The sequence below is a fragment of the Trichoplusia ni genome, chromosome 1 (assembly GCF_003590095.1).
Source record: "Trichoplusia ni isolate ovarian cell line Hi5 chromosome 1, tn1, whole genome shotgun sequence".
Lineage (NCBI taxonomy): Eukaryota > Metazoa > Arthropoda > Insecta > Lepidoptera > Noctuidae > Trichoplusia > Trichoplusia ni.
Window position 1 is genome coordinate 11,261,451 of NC_039478.1, and position 22,542 is coordinate 11,283,992.

A 22,542-nucleotide genomic window follows, 5' to 3' on the forward strand; every position below is an offset into this window, starting at 1 on the left:
ATTTTCCATTGTATCTTCGCTCCTATTAGTCACAGCTTGATGGTTTATAGCCTAAAACCTTTCTTGATGAATGGTCTACTCAACACAAAAATATTTTTTCAATTTGAACCAGTAGTTCCTGAGATTAGCGCGTTCAAACAAACTCTTCAGCTTTATATATTAGAATAGAAGTATACATTATCTAATATTGGACTACTGAAAACCTTTTTTTTTTGCACCTAAACGAATGGCATGTAGTTTTTGTCTATTAATGTCAAAGCACAATGCAAAATTTGCAATTTTTTCAACTACACCTGATAATTGACAAATTACCTAAATACATGAAAATGTTTAAGCCTGCTTTTAAAAATAGGTGAATATGTGGGCCTACTCCCATAGATTAAAATTGATATGTATTTGTCATGTCATAACATAATTAATAAATAGTTCTTAAAAGTTATAACAGGAAATATTTATTTACGTTATTTCAAGTAACATTATTAATTAAACACAAGGTTGTTTGCCCTATTACTTTATTAAATGTTTTCTAGCTATTCTTTTTAACTTAAAATGCTGAAGAAACCTCAATTCACCATTCCAGTTCCTAAGAACTTCCATCTGCTGTGCATCAAGAAGGTCAGGCATCTCCAAGCCACATGTTTCAAACTCTTCTTGCTCTTTTTTCTTAGTAATATTAATTATATCTTCCCTGCTAGCATGTTGGCGGTTTTTCCTTTGCCCAACAGAGTTCTTCAACGCAATTTGTTCCAACTCCTCGTCAAAGCGCGCCAAATACTGTTCTATCAAATTCAACGTCTGTTCGTTATTCAAAACCACACAACCTTCGGGTATTCGTTCTTTGAACCACAGAATCTTCTCACCAATAAGGTTTTGCTTTATGTGTGTTCCCACTTTGTTCTGATCCTTCTTTTCGTTTCTCTTTATCTTGCTTATAATTTTTAAGGTCTTCCTACTGTTTGGATGTTTTAGTTTTTCTATACTCTTCTTAATATTAGGCATTTTTAGATATTATTTTTATTGTTTTGGTTAGTATTCTCTTCTCACGTGTTTTCAAATGTCAACAAGTGTTTACAACAAATGTCAATTGTGAGCACAGATAATGAAAAAAAAAAATCTATTTCGTTTACCCGTGGATAGTATAAAAGGATATAATAAAGATAAACAAATTTTCGACCTTAACTTCAAGACAAATCTATATTGTATAATAAATGAATGCTAACTGTTCAGCGATAGGTCAATTAAGGTTAATAGATTCTGATTGCTAGGAATCTCCCAAACGAATCTTATACAAAATTTAGAAAGGCTCATGAGCTATTATTTTGTCATAGGTATTAAGTGATACTAGTTATGATAAGAAAATAAAAAGTTAAAAATAATTTGGAAACGAATCCTGTAAACGAATTTGTAAGAACAGTATGACGTCACAGCTGAAACTGTCAAAAGTTCAAAACAATATTTCGTAACCTCGAAGGCTCAAAGTTGTAAATGAATCTTGTTTAATTGTTTTGAATAGTCAAGAAATCATGTTTAAACGCCCGAAACCTGGTGAAGATGAAGACGATATCCTCCGTATGCAAGAGGAGTTTCTTAACGAAAAACGTAAGCAAACTATTCAGCCTGCTGCTGCAGTAACTAACTTACGTCCAGAAAGAAATAAAAGACCAATTAATAGCGAAGGTGGGCGAAAACCCTCAAAATATGCTCAAACTAAGGGTCTGAAAGGGCAGGCGGAGAAAAGGACGCGGCTAGAGGACCCAAGTACTAGTTCTGTAATGGGAGACATCTTGGAGAAAAACACTGACACACCAGAAGTATTAGATGCAGAAGATGACAATGTATATTATCCTAAAGTCCTCCCGTCCTTATTAGGTGAAATTGTAGAGAGAAATGTGACTGATTTTGTTGATTATGACACAAAAGTTATGCCCTCACAAGGGTTCCCTGTAGTCAGTAAGAGAGGAAGTATATTTTCTAAGAAAACTCAAATTAAGAAAAATGAACATACTACAATGGACATAGATGAACCGTCAAGTAGTATGGATAAAGTATCTAATATTAATCTCCCACCAAAAAGTTTCATTGTAGAATCAAATGATGCTGAAAATATTCATGGAGAAAATGTTAAAAAGCTTAAAGAAATGTCAGAGAAAGATATATTAGAAGAACAGAAAAAACTGCTTTCCAGTTTAGATCCCAAACTGGTTGAGTTTTTAAAAACAAAACGGCAACAAGGTTCCTCTGCTAAAATAACAAAAGTAGAAGAAGGTGCTACTGAAGCAATTGACAATAAAATGGAAATTATAGAAACACCTGGTGTATCAACAAATGATGATTTATGGGATAATGATGTCTTATCCCACCCCAAAGTAAACAACTGGCTACATTTCGATACATTAGAAAAAGACAAGTTAGAATGGATGAAAGGCATTGAAGAGAGCAAGAAAATCAAAATGGATGAACCTTATGAAGCTAGGTTTGACTTCACTGGATATTTACTCCCATACTCTATAGATTATAATGAGAAAACAAAGCCATTATTTCACCATGGAGATGAACCACACAGACCAGGATACTCCATCACAGAGCTGATAGAACTAAGTAGGTCAACCATCACACAACAGAGAGTAATGGCCCTCAACACTATAGCAGGCATTCTAGAGTACCACAGTGCAGGCACATACAAGAACATAATTGAAATACCAATAAGCAAACTCTTTTTTATAATAAGGATAGCGATGGATGACAATAAAGTTATTGTTTTAGAACCAGCATTGAAGGCAATGCGCAATCTGCTGTATAACAGGATTGATGAAGCAAGTCTGGATGCCTTGATTGGGTTTGAAGAGGGTACTTTACAACCTTGTCTAGAAAATGACAAATCTGAAATAGAAGAACTACAGTCCCGAGAATCCGAATTCACAGATTACCACTTAGCTGAAATTGATATCATGACAGCTTTACAAAGGACAGAGATTTTACAGAGACTGTATTACATATTGGAAACAATCAGGCCTAGCTTTAACTCTGTTCAATATTCCTTGCAAATCTTGTCAAGGTTAGCAAGAGATTCTGTAGATGTAGCCCTTAGGATAGCAGAAATGGATCACTTAATGTACACAATTATGAAACACTTCATTCCAGTCACCAGTACTAACTTTGTGTTTGACCCAAGCATTGTGTATAATGGAAAACCTATTTTAGCGGCATTGAAGCTTCTCAGAATCCTATCACTACAATCTATAGAGGTAACTAGAATTTTACTCACTAAATATGAGATTTTGAAACCTATATCGGAGTACATAAGCTCTGGGGTCGACAGAACATATGGTTTGAAGATACAAACAGAGGCTTTTTGTACTCTATCAAATATACTCTGCTTTGGACTAGGCACTGAAGTGGCAATCGCTTTATCTCCTGTGATAGTGACTGCACTACACAAGCATGTAAAAGGCACAGATATATTTGTTGAATCGTCCATTTTATCAGCTACGCATGCAGCAGTGGTATTACAACTCGTAAATCGCCTCCTACGATGTATTTTGAATGGCATGGATAGTTACAAGTCGCAAATTTATCCCTTGCTCAAGGAGGGTGTACAAAAATGGATGACACAGTTATCAGTTGCTGACAGTTATACCTGCGGACATTTACGTCTTCTCTGTTCAGCTATAGATTGCTGTAAGACTGTCACGTTAATAGAAAATCTGCCTATGAAGTTCCTAAACGACTCTTTACGGAATCTGTCGCAATCTCACGGATTCGATGTGATTATAAAAAATCTTATACCCAGTTCCAATTTACTATCCGGTTTGGAAAACAAGGATCTGAACTTGACTAAGAATCTGATGAGTCTTGGCGGGTCCGTCATCGATTCGAGGCAGAAAGTACTACCAGTACTGACGGTCGGGTCGCCAATACCCTTCCTTGCTTCTTTGTTCAATCTGCTAACTTACGTGAATGATAAAGAAACTTCTGAAACATTTTTGAGGCATCTCTCTACGTATTTGAGTAAACTAAGCAATAAAGTGCCAAGTCTCTGTGATAACTGGTTTACGAGGATGGAAATAACTTTCGTCTTCAGCGTTATAAAATTGTCGACACAATACGATATTTCGGAAGGTAGCAAAGATTTGTTATACACTGTAGCAAACAAACTGTGTTACATATTGAGAAACGACAAGAAATATGAACTGGATTTCCTTTTCAGTTATGTCGTGTTTAACAAGCATTGGTTCACGGCCGAGAGATTATTAAACCTCGTCAATTTAACAGACGCTGATGGTTTTTCAAAAGCGTTAACCTCAATTGAGGACATCAAACTATGCTACAGTAAAGTGGTAAACATGAATTACAGAGACACAGGGCCGAATATTCGGTTCAGGAGTTGGCTGGAACCGATTTTGCCTCGAGACTGGATTTACTTCCCTATTTTGACTTTGTATAGCAAGAGTCAAGAGGCCGATAACACTCCCAAAGTTGTAGGCGAGCACGCTAAGAGGGTAGCAGAGAGAGTGGCCGCTGACAAGGAATTCATAATTAGATGCAGCTTAGAATGGATCTTATTCAACGAACTATGCTTTCCGGATCTCCTGAACGACATTGACGTCACCGACAGATTCTGCCGCATCATGTGTGTATTCCTCTGTGACAACTCACTATTCTTGGACGCGAAAATCAAAATATTGTTACGAAAATGCACTGAGGTCTTGTTCAAAAAGAAATCGAAGCTGGACTTTGATAAACCACTAATTGGACTGATTAATTTTCAAGACTTTTACACACAGCTTCTAGAACAATTCCAGTCAGTCAGTTATGGCGACCCTACGTTTGCGTCGTGTATATTGGTACCATTAGCTCAGAAACACAATGTGAAATGGCGAAAACTTTTATGGTCGGAATATGCAGGGTGCCTGAGGGCGCTGGATTGTCCTGAAGAAGTACTGTGCTACGATATCAAGGATTATTTGTACCCAGAAGAAACCGACGAGTCTTTGATCCAATCATATTTTCTCGCTCTGTCGACAAACTTACTGAGACCTGGAACGATAGCCCATAGAATAGCATCCCATCACGCAGCGAGTTATAGCAAACGAAATGTACCCCAAGAATAATTTAATAAATGACGTTGTTAAATTATATTGTTTTTATCTCTTTCCCGCTGTTTGTCATATTAACAACTTCCTATCTATAAAGTTTTAGCAGAAGCTCTTTGAAAATAAATTTGGCCTGCTCTTAGATTTAATGACTATAAGATCGAATGATTCTACAAAAAGATCACCTACCCACACCACTCCTTAAATTACAGAAAAAAAGAGGTATCCCATATAGAGAACGAAGTATCTACTTTTGATGAAACTTCTTATTAAATGCGACTTTCAACAAGGTTGCGTTAAGCGTTTAACGCTACCATAGCAAGTTTCACTTCGTCCGCATGGAAGGATTCTACGCCTTTTTTATTTATTTAAAAAGTATCTCACTTTTTTTAAAAGAAATGAAATCACTTATTCTACTAGTAGGATATATCGTAACTTTTACAATTTACATGTCTTTTTTGAGAACGCTGGAGTCGATATTTCCTATCTGACTATCCTGATAAGAAATGCCGAAAGATTTTCAAGGGTTGTTCCCAACATTAACGAAAAAAAACTAATCGTTCGGACTTTAAAAATAGTGTTAACTTAGATCCATATCTGACAATCTTTACCTACTAATAATGATCTAATAAAAGTGGATATCTAAAACAAAACAAACACAGCTGATAATAATTAAATAGTAAACAACAAAAAGAACGCAGCCTTACAAATGGCGGGAATTCTTGACGGCAGTGACAGTTCAAATTGACGGAATTTAGATTTGCAGGTGTTTCGGCGGAGTTTTTTACAGTTGTTTTATTTTACATGCTTCTTAAAATGAAATCTTAATTTGATAAGTTTTGCATAAATGACGTTCCAAGATGTTTATAGAGGATATAAAGAACGATTTCTACAATGTACTACTCGGGAATGTGAGTATTTTTGTTTATCAGTAAGTTGTTTACAATTTTACAACCAAACTTTTTGGCGATGTTTTCAAAACTGTTTAAAAACTTTTTCGTTTGTTCCAGAGGGTGCTATTGTTAGTTCATTACGATGTGGATGCGATTTGTACTTGTAAGATATTGCAGAGTTTGTTTAAATGTGATAATGTGTCGTATACACTGGTCCCCGTGGGGGGTATAGCGGAGTTGCGTCAAGCTTACGATGAGAATAACGAGGAGATAAAGTACGTGGTGCTGGTGAACTGCGGCGGGACCATAGACCTGGTGGATATCCTGCAGCCGGAGGAAGATGTGGTGTTCTTTGTGCTAGACGCCCACAAACCCACTGATGTGTGCAATGTGTATAGTGATGGACAGGTTCGTACTTGTTTGGCGGTACTATCGTTTTTTGTTTGTAAATAAAAACTGAAGTGAGATACACTTCATACACTTGTTTTTTATGCAGTGTGTGATCTAAGCTTTAAAAACTTATTACTAGCTATCAAGTAATAACCAAGTTATATCGGTTTATGCTTAACTTTTTGTTATTCATATTAATTTCTTATTTTTTTGTTATGTACTGAAGTTATTGTGAATTTAAGTTACATTTCTATACAGCTAAGTAGTCATTGAACCCTACACTGAAACCTCTACAGCTGTTACTTATAATTATTGTTGGTCATGTAACTGGCATTGTTTTCAGGTGAGATTAGTATATAAGGATGATGAAGAAAACATTCCCAACTTTGATGATATATTCAGAGATGACGAAGATGAGGAGGTACGTTTAATTTTTTTTTAATCTAAAAATTATCAAGGCTTCAGTCACTTGAGGCGACTATGACAGCCTCATAGGGTATTACAGGCGGAAATAAATCCTCATACAAATTTTATCATTCATCCAATCTTCTTTCATTCATACAGAACTTAACAAAAACAAACATTTAATAATAAACTTATAGTTAAACTTATGTAGGAAAAATTAAAAATGTAACAAATGGTTTTGTTAGCAGAATTACATATTCAGTGGGTTACTAAATTAACTTCGAAACTTCATAAATTAAAAATCTAATAATAATATATTGAGTGCTGGATTTATTTAGCAATCTTTTTCTTTGTACCATTTAAACAAGCGAGTAGTTTCAATGACTTAAGCTCCAGGCAAAAGTATCTTTACAGAGTACAGTAATAGATACACATTTTTATTTGTAGAATGAAGAGTCAGAGAGTGGTCGCGAAGGTCTGGAGGCGATGGTGGAGCGCCGGCGCGAGCGCCGCGCCTGGGAGGAGAGGCGAAACACACTCATGTTTAACTACACACAGTTCTCTTACTACGGGAAACCTGTAAGTTTTCACTAGGGCATAGTTGTAGTATTTACTGTTCTTATTGGATATAATGGCATACTTTCTTCACAGCAAGAACAATTAAAAGGCAAGGTGACATGGTGGACTTCTTCTTTGCACTTTTAGGCACTTGGTGGCATTGGTGGTATTATATTTAAGAGAAAAACTATGTAAGATCTTTTTTGGGATGATTGCATAAGGGTCAATCCCCACTAAAAGATTAGTGGTCTTATGACTACCATACTTACTGTGCAAGAAATCGCGAGACGCAAAAAGAGTTATACAGTCCTGCGGCGCCTCGCTGCCTCTTTTGCCTTCAAATGTCTATGAACTCGCTACTACGACGTTGCTGTACGCTGTTCTTTTGGTGTCAATTGTCCCTTACTAGCCAGTGTGTTAAATAGATAAGTGTATGTGTGTATGTGTGCATGCGCAGAGCGCGTGCGTGGCGGTGGAGCTGGCGTGGCGCGTGTCGCGCTGCGGCTGGGCGGCCGTGTGGGCGGGCGCCGTGGCCGCCGCCGCGCAGGCCGCGCTGCACACGCGCGCGCCCGCCGCCGCGCTGCTGGACGCCGACCACCTCACCAGGCATCTGCCGCCCGAACACACGCACACCGTGAGCTAAACCAGCCCTTCATACCTATTCACTTTACACTTGAAAACGGGTTTTCTTGTCTGTCCGATCATTCTCGCCAGAGTTGTCGTGGTTATGGTTCTTCATACTATTTCCAGCTACCATTCCTTGTTGGTGGAATACGATGCGCTGAAGTGTATTTTTTAGTCTAAAGCAACTATTTTCTATGCTTTAAAGAAAACAAAATTCTCTAATCACATAGAGACATCCATACACTTTCCAAATTTTCGAGTGTATATGCGTCTTAGTAAGATGACCAACCCCAGTTTAGACTACTTTTTTCCCACAGATCTATTCAGTTCGCCTGAACATATGCTTTGCCTGCATACAACTATAAGACTACATGTTTCAGGGTAGCCGTGTGAGCCTGGAGAAGGATGTCAACCTCCCCCTATACCGTCGCTGGTCGCTAGAAGCCGCGTTACGTCACTCGCCGGCGCTGGCGCCCGCGCTCCGCCTGCACACGGTGGCCGGACAGACGCGGCTTCGGCAACTGCTCGCTGATACTGGGTGAGATAACAGTAAAATCTTCAAGAAACCTGGACACTTCGCTGTTTTGTTTCAACATAGATAACACAGCATCATTAGCACCTTGTAAAACATTTTTTTTTAAACGACTCCCGCAGTAAGGAATTTTATCCTTTTGTCGCGGGGGTTTACAAACATACAAATCACATGCATAAAAACACCCAGACTCAGAACAAGCATTCGTGGATCGCGGGGATCGAACCCGCGACACGACGCGCACAGTGGGGTAGGCGTGGACAACTCAACCACTCGGCTATCCGTACATTGGTACGCAGCTGCATCTGGTTAGACTAGAAGCCAACCTCATACATATGTATAGGGATGATGACAATTTTGTTTTAGTGTCCGTCTTGTAGTTTAATGCTTAATATAATGCGTATTTTCTTTTGCCGCGTGTATCCCAAAATATTGAAGCAGTTTATCTACCAAAATTTTGGTTGAGTCTACTACAACTTTAAGGAAACTAAGAGGTCAATGAACGCTTATTATTTTTTCGCGATATTTTTGCAATCATAAGTCAGACTGATTAGAAACTAGTGACCTCTATGACCTGTAAAATGACTTATTTTAGGTCAAATATGAGAATTATTTATTATAATTACTATTGTTTTTATAATCTAATTTGTTTTTAACATGTTTAGATTTGGCCTCATTTATTTATTTATTTATTCAAAAGTGGTCTCATTACTTTATCAGGCTCAGACTGAATGGAATACTGCTAAAAAAATATTAAATATATGTATACATATCTGTATGTTTTTATTTTTGCGGTAAGACGGGGAAATTCTCTTGGATACCCACCTCTTTGAGGGAGGAAGTGGGTAGTGTCAGACTTTTACTATCTAGACTTAAAACGCCGTAAGTTTTTGTTATTATAGCAATCTTCAGTAAGGCTGCATTTAGTAAACGCATACATAGCTAGAAAAGTAAAAGATGGAGAAATTTTAAAGAGAAAGGGGAAGGACTTTGCCCAGCCGTGGGATCTACAGCGTGGGCTACAATGGTGATATTGATTGATTCATTAATGTCACCATTACGGCGAAAAGCCTGATGATGAAGTCTAACTTTAACTTAATTCTTTGTTCGAGCAGTATCCCGCTGCAGCAGGCTCGGCAGGCCTACCGCTCCATGGACGTGGAACTCCGCCGCTCGCTGCTGACGGCGCTACAGAGCGCGGCCCCCAAGCACAAGCTGCCGGACCCCACGCACACCACGTTCCTGCTGCACAGGGTGCACTCACCCACACTGGCGGCCACGGACATCGTGTACGCGATTATGGGCCTTATTGAACATGTGAGTATGCGGAATATGTTCTTTTGTACTTATTTTCGTTGAGCTATACGCTGCGGCGTTTACTGTAACAAGTCTAAGAAAATTATCAGATTTACAAGGTCCCTACATCATCAGGCAAAAGACTTCGTATTTTTTGCGTTGTAGTGCTGGTTGGCCCGCTGCTATTGTATATAAATAGTTCTTGCATTTGATGCAATTGTCTGTTAGTCTAATGTTTAGTGGCCCTATACACCTAGAGAAAATGTTTGTGTGATGAGCACGATCGTTTGTTCTGTGTCTGGGTGTAATTTATCTGAGTTTTGCTTAGTTTGAGACTAGATGGCGTTGGAGTATTACATATTCAAGACCGGCAAATATTTTCCGTGTTCACAGGAGACGTTACCCCGCGCGGAAGGCTTCCAGCACGCTCTGGCCGCGCTGGACACGGAGGCGGGAGACAACGACAGCCGCCGCCTGGGCTGCGCCAGCGCACAGCGCGCGCTCGAGGCCGCCGCCCGCCTCGCGCACGCCACGCTCAGCGCCAGGCAGCTGCACCTGGCCGGGCCCTTCAGCTACTTCATCGTGCAGGAGGTATGTATATACCGACAGGCGCCTGGGCTGCGCTGACGCACAGAGTTTAGACATAAAACAATACGATTGTTTATATTTGTAAAGTATTTAAACAAATGGAAAATAGATTGCAATTAGGCCTGATAGCGTTTAAAATATGACGAAATTTAGATCAGCAATCAGAATTCAATTTGAAAGTCATTAGTTTAAAAAGCATAATTGACATCAGATATGTACCCTCTTTTTATGCAAGTTTTATAGTGTATAATCTTAAAGTACACTTTCAAATGTAACATCAAAATCCTTCTCTTAACGCACGCCTCAAGTACCTAATATGATGTGTGTTGCGTGCAGGGCACGGCGGAGGCCAGCCTGGTCCGCGGGCCGCTGTGGCTGGGCGTGGCGGCGCGCTGGCTGGCGGCGGGCGGCGCGGCCGTGCTGGGCTCGGCCCCGGGCCCGCCCGGCAGCTGTCTGCTGCTCGGGGTGCCGCCGCGCTACCAGCACGAGACCAGGAAGTCAGTAGCGCTACGGATACACCAGTGGTTGAAGTCACCACGCTAAACCCACAGTGCGGGACGTGTTGCGGGTTCGAGCCCCGCGTAGAACAAATATTTGTGTGACGAATGCCTGTTTTGAGTCTGGTGTCTTTGTGCACGTGATTTGTATGTTTTTGAGACCTTTAGCTTTAAAAACATAAAATGATACAACAGTTCACGTATACATATTAATCGGGATTGCACTAAAACTAAAGCTGATTCCACCACCAAGTCAACTTGCGATAAAAGACTCCAGTTTGGTCCGAAACCAATTAAGCTATCACTATATATACGCTAAATTAGATCGTTGTATCATTTATGCAGTCAGTTATACCATTACACCGAAACGTGAAACTTTGCTATGAATATAAACAACGCCTTGAAAATTTCCCACTGCCAAATAAACGACTGTCTGTCTTCTCTTTAAAACCGTGTAAACCAACCAACAAGTTGTCGTCCTCAGTTTGTTCGGCGCGGCCTTCGAGCAGGCAGCCACCAAGTGCGGCGCGTCGGTGTCGCTGGACTACCTGGACTCGTCCGTCATCACGCTGCCCACCGCCCAGCGCGCGCAGTTCCTGGACGCGCTCACCGCCTTACTAGCCTAGTACTGTACATACACAATACATTTAAAACTAGCATCTGAACATTGATCAGGGTATTCTGCTAATTAATTACAAAGAAAATTGGCTTAAAACGAATTTTTTGTATCCTCTTAAGAATTTTCTTACATAATCATTGGAAATTCAGTACGGGATGGCACTCTCAAAGTCAAAACAATGAATTCCCATGTTGTCAAAATGCTTAAGAAGATAGAAATAGTTTCAAATTTAATCCAATTGCCATTCATTCATCGGCCATTGTAAATAGCAGAGTCGGGGCCCAGGAAAATAACAGCATGTTTTAAAACTACATTTAAACACATTTCTAAAAGCGAGATGACGCAATACACCGTCAATAGTAGTGTCTCTTTCTAACAATTGCAATAGTAGTTTTAAGATGTGGTGAGAGAATCTCCTTTAAATCTGTTGTTGACAAACGTGAAAGGTGTGAAAGAGCAACAAAAGAGTTAGCAGAGGTTTTATTATTTTGTGTGATCAGTGTTCGAGATACCAGATATTAGTCTATTATAAAAGTTACTGTACAATTTTGTGAGTGAAAGTTAGACATAGACCACGGATTGGTTGCAGATGTATTATTTCTGCGATTTCTGAACTCTTACATCTGTCTTCAAGAGATAATTTGAAGCCACACAATAATTAACAGAATATTAAGATTCAAAATGGCTGATATACAGTAAATATCAGCCATTTTGAATCTAAACTCGCAGATATTCCGCCTCGATATTTCTATAATTCGCTACCAGTCCTTATTTAAACAATAAAATAAAATTACGTTGTACATTCATTTTGCAATTAACAAATTAGGATTAAATAGGAATTAACTGTTAATTAAAATCATAAGCCTATTGATCACAAAAAAAAACAATATTCTTAATTCAATTGATTTCTAAGTATCCAATTATTCACATTTAATTTGTAATGATCATTTTATTCAATGATTTGACAATCAATAATTCAATCCTCTTTATTATATCTTATAATTGTTTTGTCTGCTTTAAGGTGTTATATGTTGTGTGTCTGAATGTTAGATTGTATGTAAAGAACAGTTGTTTTTTTATAATCTGTAGGCCTTATGAAATATGTATATGAAAATGTAGTGTTCAATATTTCAAATTAATTTACTAATTCATACAAGTTTTAATTAAACCATCTATTAATTGTAACTTAATCAATGATTACAAAACTCAAAACTACTGTTCTCTACTTTGTGTGATTGTTTCTTATTAAGTAGTAAGTAATTAGTGTATAATATTTATTTATAAATAATTTAGTTGCATTATGAAATAAAACAATAATTATACGAAAAAAGTATATTTAATTTGCCAATTACAAAATATCACGTTTTACGTACATAAAGGAACAATATAAATATTTGATTTAAGATTATTATTTATGAATATGAGTTGGTAACACCAATGTAGGACAAAAACAACTATATAAGAGAAATCATTTTTACAATAAAGTCAATATTATAAAAGTGAGTTTTGAAATTCTGATAAACATTATTTAGGAATTTTCATCAAATGTCTCAGTTCAGTACATTTCAATTACGAAAAATTCACGCACGCCTTCAAGAAATTATATAAATTTTGGTGTGTTATTCGATCACAAGAGACTAATGGTCTGTTATTAAACAAGTTGTACTTTTTTAAAGTAGAATTTGGTCCTAATCGTACAACATTTATACGCCAATAAGCTTCTTTTATTATCATTAGAACAGCTATATACTTTTGAAGCACATAAAAAATCACAGTATAATCAAAACACAACATTTTTCAGTCTTAAAATCTATATAACCGCATAGCATTTGTTTTATTTACATATCACTCCCATTTTATAATAGACACCAAGAGGTGGCTTACGTTAGTATTTATCAAGTAAATCATTAGATACAGACACGTCGAAAATCCGTTTAGTATAAAGCTTGGAGGCAAAACTTCCCTGATTAACAGTTTAGCTACAAAACTAAATAATTACCAACACACCCGTTAAGTTAAATTTATTTATTTTAAACAGATAAACACATTTAAAACTTATAATCATTTCTGATAAATCTTGTGATCAAATCTAAAGTCCACTTAGGTTTGTCTTGCGACACCAGATGCCCCGCATTCCTTACCAGGGCTTCCGTCAGGTTCCCTGCCTGCTTTATATAGCCCGCCACTACCTTACCAACCCTCCAAACTTTGCGAGTAGCCTCAGAATATTGTGAGGAAGATGAAAAGTTCAGGTTTTTCAAAAAGTTTACGGTCAATGGATACGCGACTATGATATCCAGTTGACCGTTGTAGAATAAGAACCTATAGTGCGAGAGCAGTTCAGATATGAGAGGAGCGGCGGACTGCATCATATCGAGTGCCAGCATCGTCTGAGCTGCCTCCCCGTCGTTAAACCTCAAGCCTCCCACGTGAATACTGCTCCTAACTTCGTTTTCGTGCAGGAGAGACAAAAAGTGCAACCAGTCGTATCTCGGCTCTGATTCCAGCAAGTTGTAGTAATAATTGAAGCCCGTGTAATGTTTGAAAAGCGAAAACCGCGTCACTTGTCCTTCCATCAATCTGTCCATAAGAACGTTCGCCTTCAACCAGTGCTTCTTCTTTAACTCCACAGCTATTTCAATTTGGTATTTGAGGAACACGTTCAACTCTTTATTATCAATCAAACCGTGTTGGTATAAATAGTTTCCGTAATCCAGTTGATTAATAGGATCGCAATAAGCACTGCTTAATAGCATGCCCTTCAAATGTATTGTTGTATTATCTTTAATTTTTGCATTCTCGTTATGTATCACCTGCCCCAAAAATGGTATATACTTCGCGGCATAGGATTCGCCGGCAATGTAGAAATCATTACGATTTATATCAGGAAATAGTTGGAAAAATTGGAGCAAAGTTTTGTAAAGTTCGTTTCCAACGCAGTATCCATCTGTGCAGTAACTGGCTGGACATTCTGTGTAGCTGAAGCCAACACCAGCAGGGTTGTCGATGAAAAGGAGGTGATAGTTCAGAGCCCAATGGTACCTCCTTTCTAGAAGTTCGTGGTGACCTTTTACTACCAGAGGGCCCACTTCTCGGAACAGCCCGAAGAGTGAGCTGCCTCCTACCCCGCCCTGGACCCACAGTATAATAGGCGCTTCTTGGCATTTCGTAAAAGGTGGAAAGTACCAGAAATACATGTTTGTGTGTGTTTGTGGGTCGACCGTGAAGAAACCGGCATGACTCTTTATGCCCATATGTTCCGTCATAGCAACGCGGGAAAGGTTCTGGGCGACGTCTATCGCGCCCTGGTCCAGATAGGGTGTCAGGAACAGCGGCTCCCCGCAGTGTTTGGTTCGTTTCGCGCTCAGCTTCATCCTCGGATATAGTTTATTAAAGAAAATAGCATTCACCAAACAAAACAGATTGAGGACAGTTATCAGTAACATAACATTGAAGATATCATTTCCAGAGGGAGAAACAGTTACTTTGTTTAATTGTTGGTTTTCTTTTACCGAGTTTGTTAGATGAAGTATTTATTAAGCTGGTTTTAATGACTTGGGCATACGTCCCTTTAATATATACGCTGCTAAGGTATGTAATTTTCGTCTTGCGATTAAAATGGGTAAATTGTTGGTAATAATACACTGAAGAACTATTTTGGGATCACACATGTTGATCATATCGTATTTATTGACATTGACGTTTGGCTCGTCAAATATGTAATAAGTTTGGAGAAAGTAGGTTTTAGTAGTAACTACATTTATGCAACATTTATACGATTAGCGAAGGCGCTCATCCAAGCGCAACTACAGGAAAATTAGTTTTAATTTCTCAATGATAAATATACACGTTACACTCAAATTTCGGCGAATACTGACTCTGTTGCACCTTCTGTCTCTGAATGGATCATCAATGATGATCGATGAATAGCAAATACCTTCCAAAAAGTAAATGAACTGATAAAATTTAAAAAATAATTTTGTTCATCAGCACGCGTGTGTAATCATTTACCCATTTCTAATATGAGTAGAAAACTTGGATTATTTCACCTGCAAGCTTAAATTTTAAAGACTACCTTCTATTTAAAAGGACTATCGATAAACTAAGTGAGATATTTTTTAAAGGAAAAATGACTAGTAAATATTTAGGCAAATTGATTAATAAAAAAAATAGAATAATTAGAAATAAGAGTGATATGTAAATAGGTATTTGTAAAGTACCATCGGAATTTCTGTAGTACTTAAAACTTTACCTGAATATTATTTTGATCGAAATAGGCTTTTGCCAGTCAACTACCATAAGGAACCAAACATATATAAACTCATAGTTTCACTCACAGATTTTTCCTAGTTTTAAATTTTGTCATCATTATTAATAAATCTTGTGATCAGATCTAGGGCCCACTTTGGTTGGTCTTTTGGGACCATATGACCAGCATTTCGTACCAACACATCTGTAATATTCCCTGCGTGTTTAATGTAGCCGGCCACTTCTTTATCTACCCTCCAAATGTGGCGAACTGCCTTTTTATACTCTTCTGCAGAAGAAAACTTCAAGTTTCGTAAGAAGCTCTCGGTCAAAGGGTATGCCACAACAATATCTAGCTGTCCATTGTAAAACATGATTCGGTAATGTGAGAGCAGTTCTTCTATGAATGGAGCTACAGACTTGAGCATGTCCAGTGCCAACAGCAATTGGACTTTCTGGCCATCACTGAAAGGTCTCCCCCCGACATGGACACTACGCCTGACATTATCATTTTGAAGCAGTTCAGCAAAAATAGTCATATCATCATTGCCTGACGCTTGCAAAAAGTTGTAATAGTAATCAAACCCAGTATAATGTTTAAAGTATGAGAAGTTACTCAGTTCCCCATCCATCAGTTTATCCATGAGTGCATCAGCTTGCTCCCAATTTTCCTTCTGAATTTGAGTATAGATCTCCATCTGATATTTCAGAAATATATTCAACTGGTTGCTGTCTAACAATCCAAGTTGATACAAATAGTTACCATAGTCTAATTGGTTCTTTGGATCACAGTAAGCGTTGCCCATAGCCATGCCTTTTAAATTGATTTCCTTCTTTGCCTTATTTTCTTCATGAATTTTCTTTCCCAGAGAAGGTATGTACTTGCCGGCGTAAGACTCTCCAGTAATATAAAACTCATTTTTTTTTAGGTCTGGAAAGAGTTGGAAAAACTGTAGTAGGCATGCATACAGTCCATTGGCTACACACTCTTCATTAGTACAGTAAGCTTTATCATTATCTGCAAAGCTGAACCCTGTCCCCACTGGGTTGTCAATGAAAATTAAGTGATAGTTCAGGGCCCAATGGTATTTTCTTAGAGCAAAGCCTTCCTTCTTAGCTATCAGGGGACCAAGTTCCGTAAAAAGTCCAAAGAGAGAACTACCGCCTGGCCCACCCTGTAGCCATAAGATGACAGGCGCTTCTGTTTTCTTATTGAATGACGGAAAATACCAGAAGTACATATTGGCATTATATTTTTCATCGATGGTAAAAAAGCCTGCATGACTTCTAAATCCTATTTTATCAGTCAGTGGCACACGGGAAAGGTTCTGTGCCTCAACAATCGAATTGTTTTTAAGATACGGAGTTATAATAAGAGGACTGCCGGCATCATTCGATGATTTCGCGGCTAACTTTACTCTCGGGTAAACATTTGGAAAAAACACAGCATTTACCATACAAAAACAACTTATTCCAATAATTAAAAGGATCCCGTCCACATTTTTCTTCATTATGAACGCAAAAGTAACATCAAAATTGTCGAGATCACAAATACGGTAACACAAAATAAGAAAAATATCAACCAAACCGCGTAACTTCGGCTTTGTTTGTAAAAATTGAAACTTCATTAATTGACGCTTTCGACACTCAAAAAGCATTGACGTTAAATTTTTCGCTCAAAAATAATTAACAGTTTCATATTTATTTTAGATTGAGTAGGACCTACTAATTACAGTGGTGCTTTATTGCAACTTTAGCATAAGTACCTATACCTACTTTTGAGCGTTATATGTTGTCAACTCAAATTCACACAATGTACAACAAATAATTCCTCGACTTATTGACCCAGACTGTTTGAAATAAAACAAGTCGAAATTTATCTGAGCACATTTTGCATTGGTTAGAAAAACTACAATTCATTATTAATATTAACACTTACTTTATATTTAAAAGCAATTTATAAGGTACTAGTTAGGTAGCTAGGTACTATTTTTTATTTCCACTTAAGTTGATAAAACATAACCTTTATCAGCGTATTAGTATTTAAACTATTTTTAACAAACAGGGTGTGGGATTTATTTTAGTTCCATTAACTTTTCATTGTTATTACGGTTCATTAGAATAATAAACTAATATTATCTTTCATATTTGTAGCCTTTCGTGAGCAAATAGCTGAATTTTCTAGTGACGAAGTTTTTTTTTGCCTGTGAACCGGTACAATGACTGTCAAAAACAACAGGTCGTGTTGTTGTTGGTAATTTGATAAGCCGGCGTAAACAGCAGCCTGTATTATTATTTTCCGTCACTAAGTATGATAAAAAGGTGTTCGCGATAAATTAGGTCAGTACATAAGTAGTCATGGCGGGAATGCTGTGGGCTCTGCTAATTTTGCAATTGTTTTTTAACGCTGAAGGGTTCTTTCATCGTTATCCGGAGTTAAATCTTGGTGAGCGCGATGGAGGAGACGCTGGAACTCCATTATTCCTTACGGAGTACATCGAGAGTGGAAAGATTGAAGAAGGCAGGCGTCTCGCACGTGTACCTTTTACGGAGAGCCTGCGCATCAAAAGCTACGCTGGATATTTCACCGTGAACAAGACTTACAATTCTAACCAATTCTTTTGGTACTTCCCTGCTATGGTACCTGATAACAAGCACGCACCGGTGATTGTGTGGCTGCAGGGAGGTCCAGGTGCGACCTCTTTATATGGATTATTCACAGAGAATGGCCCCCTTAGAGTGCGAAATGATAAGTTCGAACGAAGGAAGTATAATTGGGCTCTAAGTCACCACGTTATATATATTGATAACCCAGTTGGTACAGGCTTCAGTTTTACTAATGATAGTAGGGGCTATTGCACTGACCAGACGCAGGTTGGCGAGCAGTTATATTCTACATTGACTCAGTTCTTTCAACTTTTCCCTGAATTACAGCAAAACAAGTTCTTTGTGACTGGGGAGTCCTATGGTGGGAAGTATGTGCCTGCCCTGGCGTACACAATACATAAGAAGAATCCATCTGCCAAGGTGAAAATTAACATGAAAGGAATTGCAATTGGTAATGGACTCAGTGACCCAGAGCACCAACTAGTGTATGGAAAGTACTTGTATCAGATAGGTCTCATAGACTGGAATCAGGCTAAAGTATTTGAAGCTTATGAAAACAAAACTAAAAAGTACATCCAGCAAGGAAAATGGGATGAAGCCTTTGCCACATTTGATTCACTGCTAAATGGAGACATGATAAAAGGAGGCAGCATCTTCACCAACATGACAGGGTTCAACTTCTACTTTAACTTCTTGCACACAAAGGACTACACTCAGTACGAGGACTTTGGTCCCATGTTACAGAAGTCTGCAGTGCGTAAAATGATTCATGTTGGTGACCAACCTTTCCATAATGGATCAGTAGTTGAACAGCATCTCAAACAAGATGTTATGAAATCTGTGGCTCCATGGATATCCGAGCTTCTGGATCATTACTATGTAGTCATATACAATGGTCAGTTAGACATCATAGTTGCATATCCTTTAACTATAAACTACTTAAGAAACTTGAAGTTCTCTGGTGCTGAAGAATACAAAACTGCAAAACGATATGTATGGAAGGTGGATGGCGAAGTCGCTGGCTATGTCAAACAGGCTGGCAAGCTAGTGGAAATCATGGTCAGGAATGCTGGTCACATGGTGCCTGGAGACCAGCCAAAATGGGCTCTAGACCTTATCACCAGATTCACACATGAAAAAACTTTTGACCATGGACCTAAGAGTTCATTATTTCTAGGAACAAATTGAAGGAGGCTAAAATCATGCTCAATAATCAAATAGATTGTTTTTTTTTTTTTACTTTTATATACCTTTTTTCTGTAACTTTTGGGTTGAGTAACTTAGAAGGGAGTAAGAAATATATACAATCAACAATTTCGTTTCAGTGCAATAGATGTAAGTACCTATGCCCCCTAGAACACCATCCTGTTTAGAATGTTGTTGTAACAAAGTTTTTTTTTGTACCATGTACCTACAAGAGCCTGTATTGCATAATAAATAATTGTTCCTTAGAAGAGTGACCTCATAAAATATCAAGAATTATTGTTACCTGTTTGTTGATGTATAAATAAAGTTGCTTGAATATTACAATTTGGTTTTGTTGTCAGCATGTTACAGTTCTTTATATTATTAAACATTAGTTACTTTGTTCATAATTTTTTCATTATATTTTATGATACAGAAAGGGAAACTGAGCACTGATAAGCAATTAGCTTTAAACAGTTCTGCAGTCAATTATTCTGTTCCATATGCAAATATGGACTGGTGGCCATATTTTTTAGATGGATGCCTATATTTATAATTCTATTTCTTAATGGAGTGCATAGAACTTTTACAAGTTGCATTGCATCATATCACTATCAGGTGATTCCTGGATGTTGTACAGAATGAGTCATTTTTTTTAGAAGACATGTGTCTCACTGTAACAAGTTAATTGTTTGAAACAGACACTATAATATATAAGGAAGTTGGTTGTGTAGTGTTAAATAAAGTGGGAGTATTTAGGGCGTAAATAAAAGGTATTCATTACAATATGAAATGTTACTTTAATTAATCTTTAACCTAGGGTTACTCATCTGGTAATGAATAGTTAATGAAACCAAACCATAGACTGTTTCATTCCAGAAAAGTGAACATTATCTTAGTCGAATAATCTGAAACACACTTGCATAGACAAACTACTTTTTGAATGCCTACTGCTTCCAAGTCAAAAAAAAAGTATTATATCAATCAATATAACTGGTAAATTAAATTTTTTCCTGCATATGATTCTTAGTCAATATGTAATGGGTTGCATGGCATTCAAAAAGTCACACTGGTACAAAAGGAATGAGAGGTTTGTTGTTTATCGGCCTTCAATGTAAGTTGATAGCTCAATTTCTTCTGGAAGCTCTGTTATGTTGACATCAAAGCGGTCTTGAACTTCATTGAGAATTTTGGCATCATTCTCATCAGATACCATAGTTATAGCTAAACCTTTGGTACCAAATCGGCCAGCTCTTGCCACACGGTGGAGGTAGGTGTCGGAATCTTCAGGCATATCGTAATTAAACACTATGTTGACTCGTTCAATATCCATTCCTCTGCCAAACAAGTTGGTGGCAACTAAGATCCTCTTCTGGAACTCCTTGAATTGCTGGTAGCGTGACAGACGCTCATCTTGGGTCATGTTTCTATGGATACCAATAGCAGGGAAGTTCTGATCAGTTAACAATTGAGCTAAAGCTATGCAGCGTTGCACAGACTTCACAAATATCACAACTTGGTTGAACTCCAGTACATCCAGTAGTTCAAACAGCTTCTTGTTTTTCTCATTCTCCTTGAGTTTGACATAATGTTGCTGCAATCCATGCAATGTCAACTTGGCTTCATCATCTACATAGACTTCCATAGGGTCCTGCATGAACTTCTTGCATACCGGCCGGATCTCTTTGCTCAAGGTCGCCGAAAACATCATCACTTGCTTACCATGAGGGGTGTTCCGGAATATCTCTTGCACGTCGCGTCTCATGTCTAGAGATTCAAGCATCTTATCACATTCGTCGAGGATGAAGTGCTTCAAGTGTTTTAGATTAAGTTTTTTGCTGTTTACCAAAGCCAAAATTCTTCCGGGCGTACCGACGACAATGTGTGGGCAGGCAGTTTTGAGCACTTCTTCATCTTTCTGTACCGGCATTCCACCAAAAAATACTGATACACGAACGCCGGCCATGTACTTTGAAAAACGCTCGTATTCCTTGCTAATTTGGAAGGCTAATTCTCTAGTGTGGCACATAACGAGCACATATACGTGGTTTTCAGATGGTTCAAGCTGCTGTAGCGTCGCCAACACAAACACGGCGGTTTTTCCCATACCGGACTTGGCTTGGCACAATATGTCCATACCAAGGACGGCTTGCGGAATACATTCATGCTGTACTTCTGAAGGATGCTCAAAACCGCAATCGACGATAGCGCGCAAAATCTCGGGTTTTAACAGGAAATCTCTAAATCCAGAACTGTGAATAGATACGTAGGATCCCTTAACCTCTTTCTTTGGCGCCGCTTCTGTAGCCCCGTCAGCGGTCTGCTGATCTGCCTGTTCTTCATCTTCGTAGTCGAGAAGATCGTCGTTGTCGGCCATGATTTATACAATATTTACTTATTTATGTTCTTTTTCTACCTGCACTCAATATGAGCACGTGAAATATATTTTGAAAAAATATTTCACAATAATGGCGGCTTTGGTTTTGGCGTCAATTTGATTTTTTTTTTACCGACTCACACCATCATCATGGAGTTCGGATACGAGCCTTTTTGCTTCAAAAAAATGTCGATACCATTTTTAAGCATGTTATATGTATATTTATTCTGTTGTTATAAATTTTAATTATATATTTAATAAATTATAAACGTCTTTGTTTTATTTTCATATTTTGTTTTCCTTACTAGGCCATTCTCATTGATTATGATCATGCCTCATGAGTTGCTCATGAGTCGCTCGTCAGTCGATTTTCGAAAACAGGAATATAAAATGACTACTTATTAAAATGATTTTCTTTTTGAAAAGTTCTCGAAGCGAACTAAAAAAAATTTTAATAAGTTAGAACTATAAATTTAAATTGTTGTAGGTAAAAACTTCGTGTCCGTGTAAATTTAATTAAAAGTTGTGTGGGCCGATATCTGTAATGGTGCTTTGTAAATACTTGTAGTTCTGTAAAATAATAGTGAAATAATTTAAATTGCTCTAGTAGGTATGCAGCGTTTAATAACA

The 22,542-nt window shown here is 37.9% G+C and overlaps 7 protein-coding genes across 7 annotated transcripts; 3 read left to right on the forward strand and 4 right to left on the reverse strand.

Annotated features, from left to right (window-relative positions):
- Positions 1-495: 495 nt before the first annotated feature.
- LOC113494576 (translation machinery-associated protein 16 homolog) lies at positions 496-1,082 on the reverse strand. The gene has a single exon (XM_026872981.1). The coding sequence runs from the start codon at positions 997-999 to the stop codon at positions 508-510; it is 492 nt and encodes a 163-aa protein (XP_026728782.1). The 5' UTR covers positions 1,000-1,082; the 3' UTR covers positions 496-507.
- Positions 1,083-1,405: 323 nt separating this feature from the next.
- LOC113494497 (RNA polymerase II-associated protein 1) lies at positions 1,406-5,133 on the forward strand. The gene has a single exon (XM_026872874.1). It carries the CDS (start codon positions 1,524-1,526, stop codon positions 5,109-5,111), a length of 3,588 nt encoding a protein of 1,195 aa, XP_026728675.1. The 5' UTR covers positions 1,406-1,523; the 3' UTR covers positions 5,112-5,133.
- A 673-nt stretch (positions 5,134-5,806) lies between these two features.
- Positions 5,807-13,412, forward strand: LOC113494505 (cell division control protein 45 homolog). Its single transcript, XM_026872887.1, has 10 exons — positions 5,807-6,004; positions 6,104-6,394; positions 6,720-6,797; positions 7,229-7,360; positions 7,797-7,973; positions 8,344-8,501; positions 9,611-9,812; positions 10,185-10,382; positions 10,716-10,876; positions 11,361-13,412. Exons 1-10 carry the CDS (start codon positions 5,954-5,956, stop codon positions 11,500-11,502), a joined length of 1,590 nt encoding a protein of 529 aa, XP_026728688.1. The 5' UTR covers positions 5,807-5,953; the 3' UTR covers positions 11,503-13,412.
- Positions 13,413-13,501: 89 nt separating this feature from the next.
- On the reverse strand, positions 13,502-14,960 carry LOC113494540 (venom serine carboxypeptidase-like). Its single transcript, XM_026872933.1, has one exon. It carries the CDS (start codon positions 14,939-14,941, stop codon positions 13,544-13,546), a length of 1,398 nt encoding a protein of 465 aa, XP_026728734.1. The 5' UTR covers positions 14,942-14,960; the 3' UTR covers positions 13,502-13,543.
- A 51-nt stretch (positions 14,961-15,011) lies between these two features.
- LOC113494514 (venom serine carboxypeptidase-like) lies at positions 15,012-17,689 on the reverse strand. Its single transcript, XM_026872897.1, has 2 exons — positions 17,198-17,689; positions 15,012-16,674 (listed from the first exon to the last, which is right to left on the reverse strand). The coding sequence occupies exon 2, from the start codon at positions 16,553-16,555 to the stop codon at positions 15,848-15,850; it is 708 nt and encodes a 235-aa protein (XP_026728698.1). The 5' UTR covers positions 16,556-16,674; positions 17,198-17,689; the 3' UTR covers positions 15,012-15,847.
- A 288-nt stretch (positions 17,690-17,977) lies between these two features.
- LOC113494524 (venom serine carboxypeptidase) lies at positions 17,978-19,877 on the forward strand. The gene has a single exon (XM_026872909.1). The coding sequence runs from the start codon at positions 18,102-18,104 to the stop codon at positions 19,536-19,538; it is 1,437 nt and encodes a 478-aa protein (XP_026728710.1). The 5' UTR covers positions 17,978-18,101; the 3' UTR covers positions 19,539-19,877.
- Positions 19,878-20,315: 438 nt separating this feature from the next.
- On the reverse strand, positions 20,316-22,042 carry LOC113494550 (ATP-dependent RNA helicase WM6). The gene has a single exon (XM_026872945.1). The coding sequence runs from the start codon at positions 21,910-21,912 to the stop codon at positions 20,635-20,637; it is 1,278 nt and encodes a 425-aa protein (XP_026728746.1). The 5' UTR covers positions 21,913-22,042; the 3' UTR covers positions 20,316-20,634.
- Between the last annotated feature and the right edge of the window lie 500 nt (positions 22,043-22,542).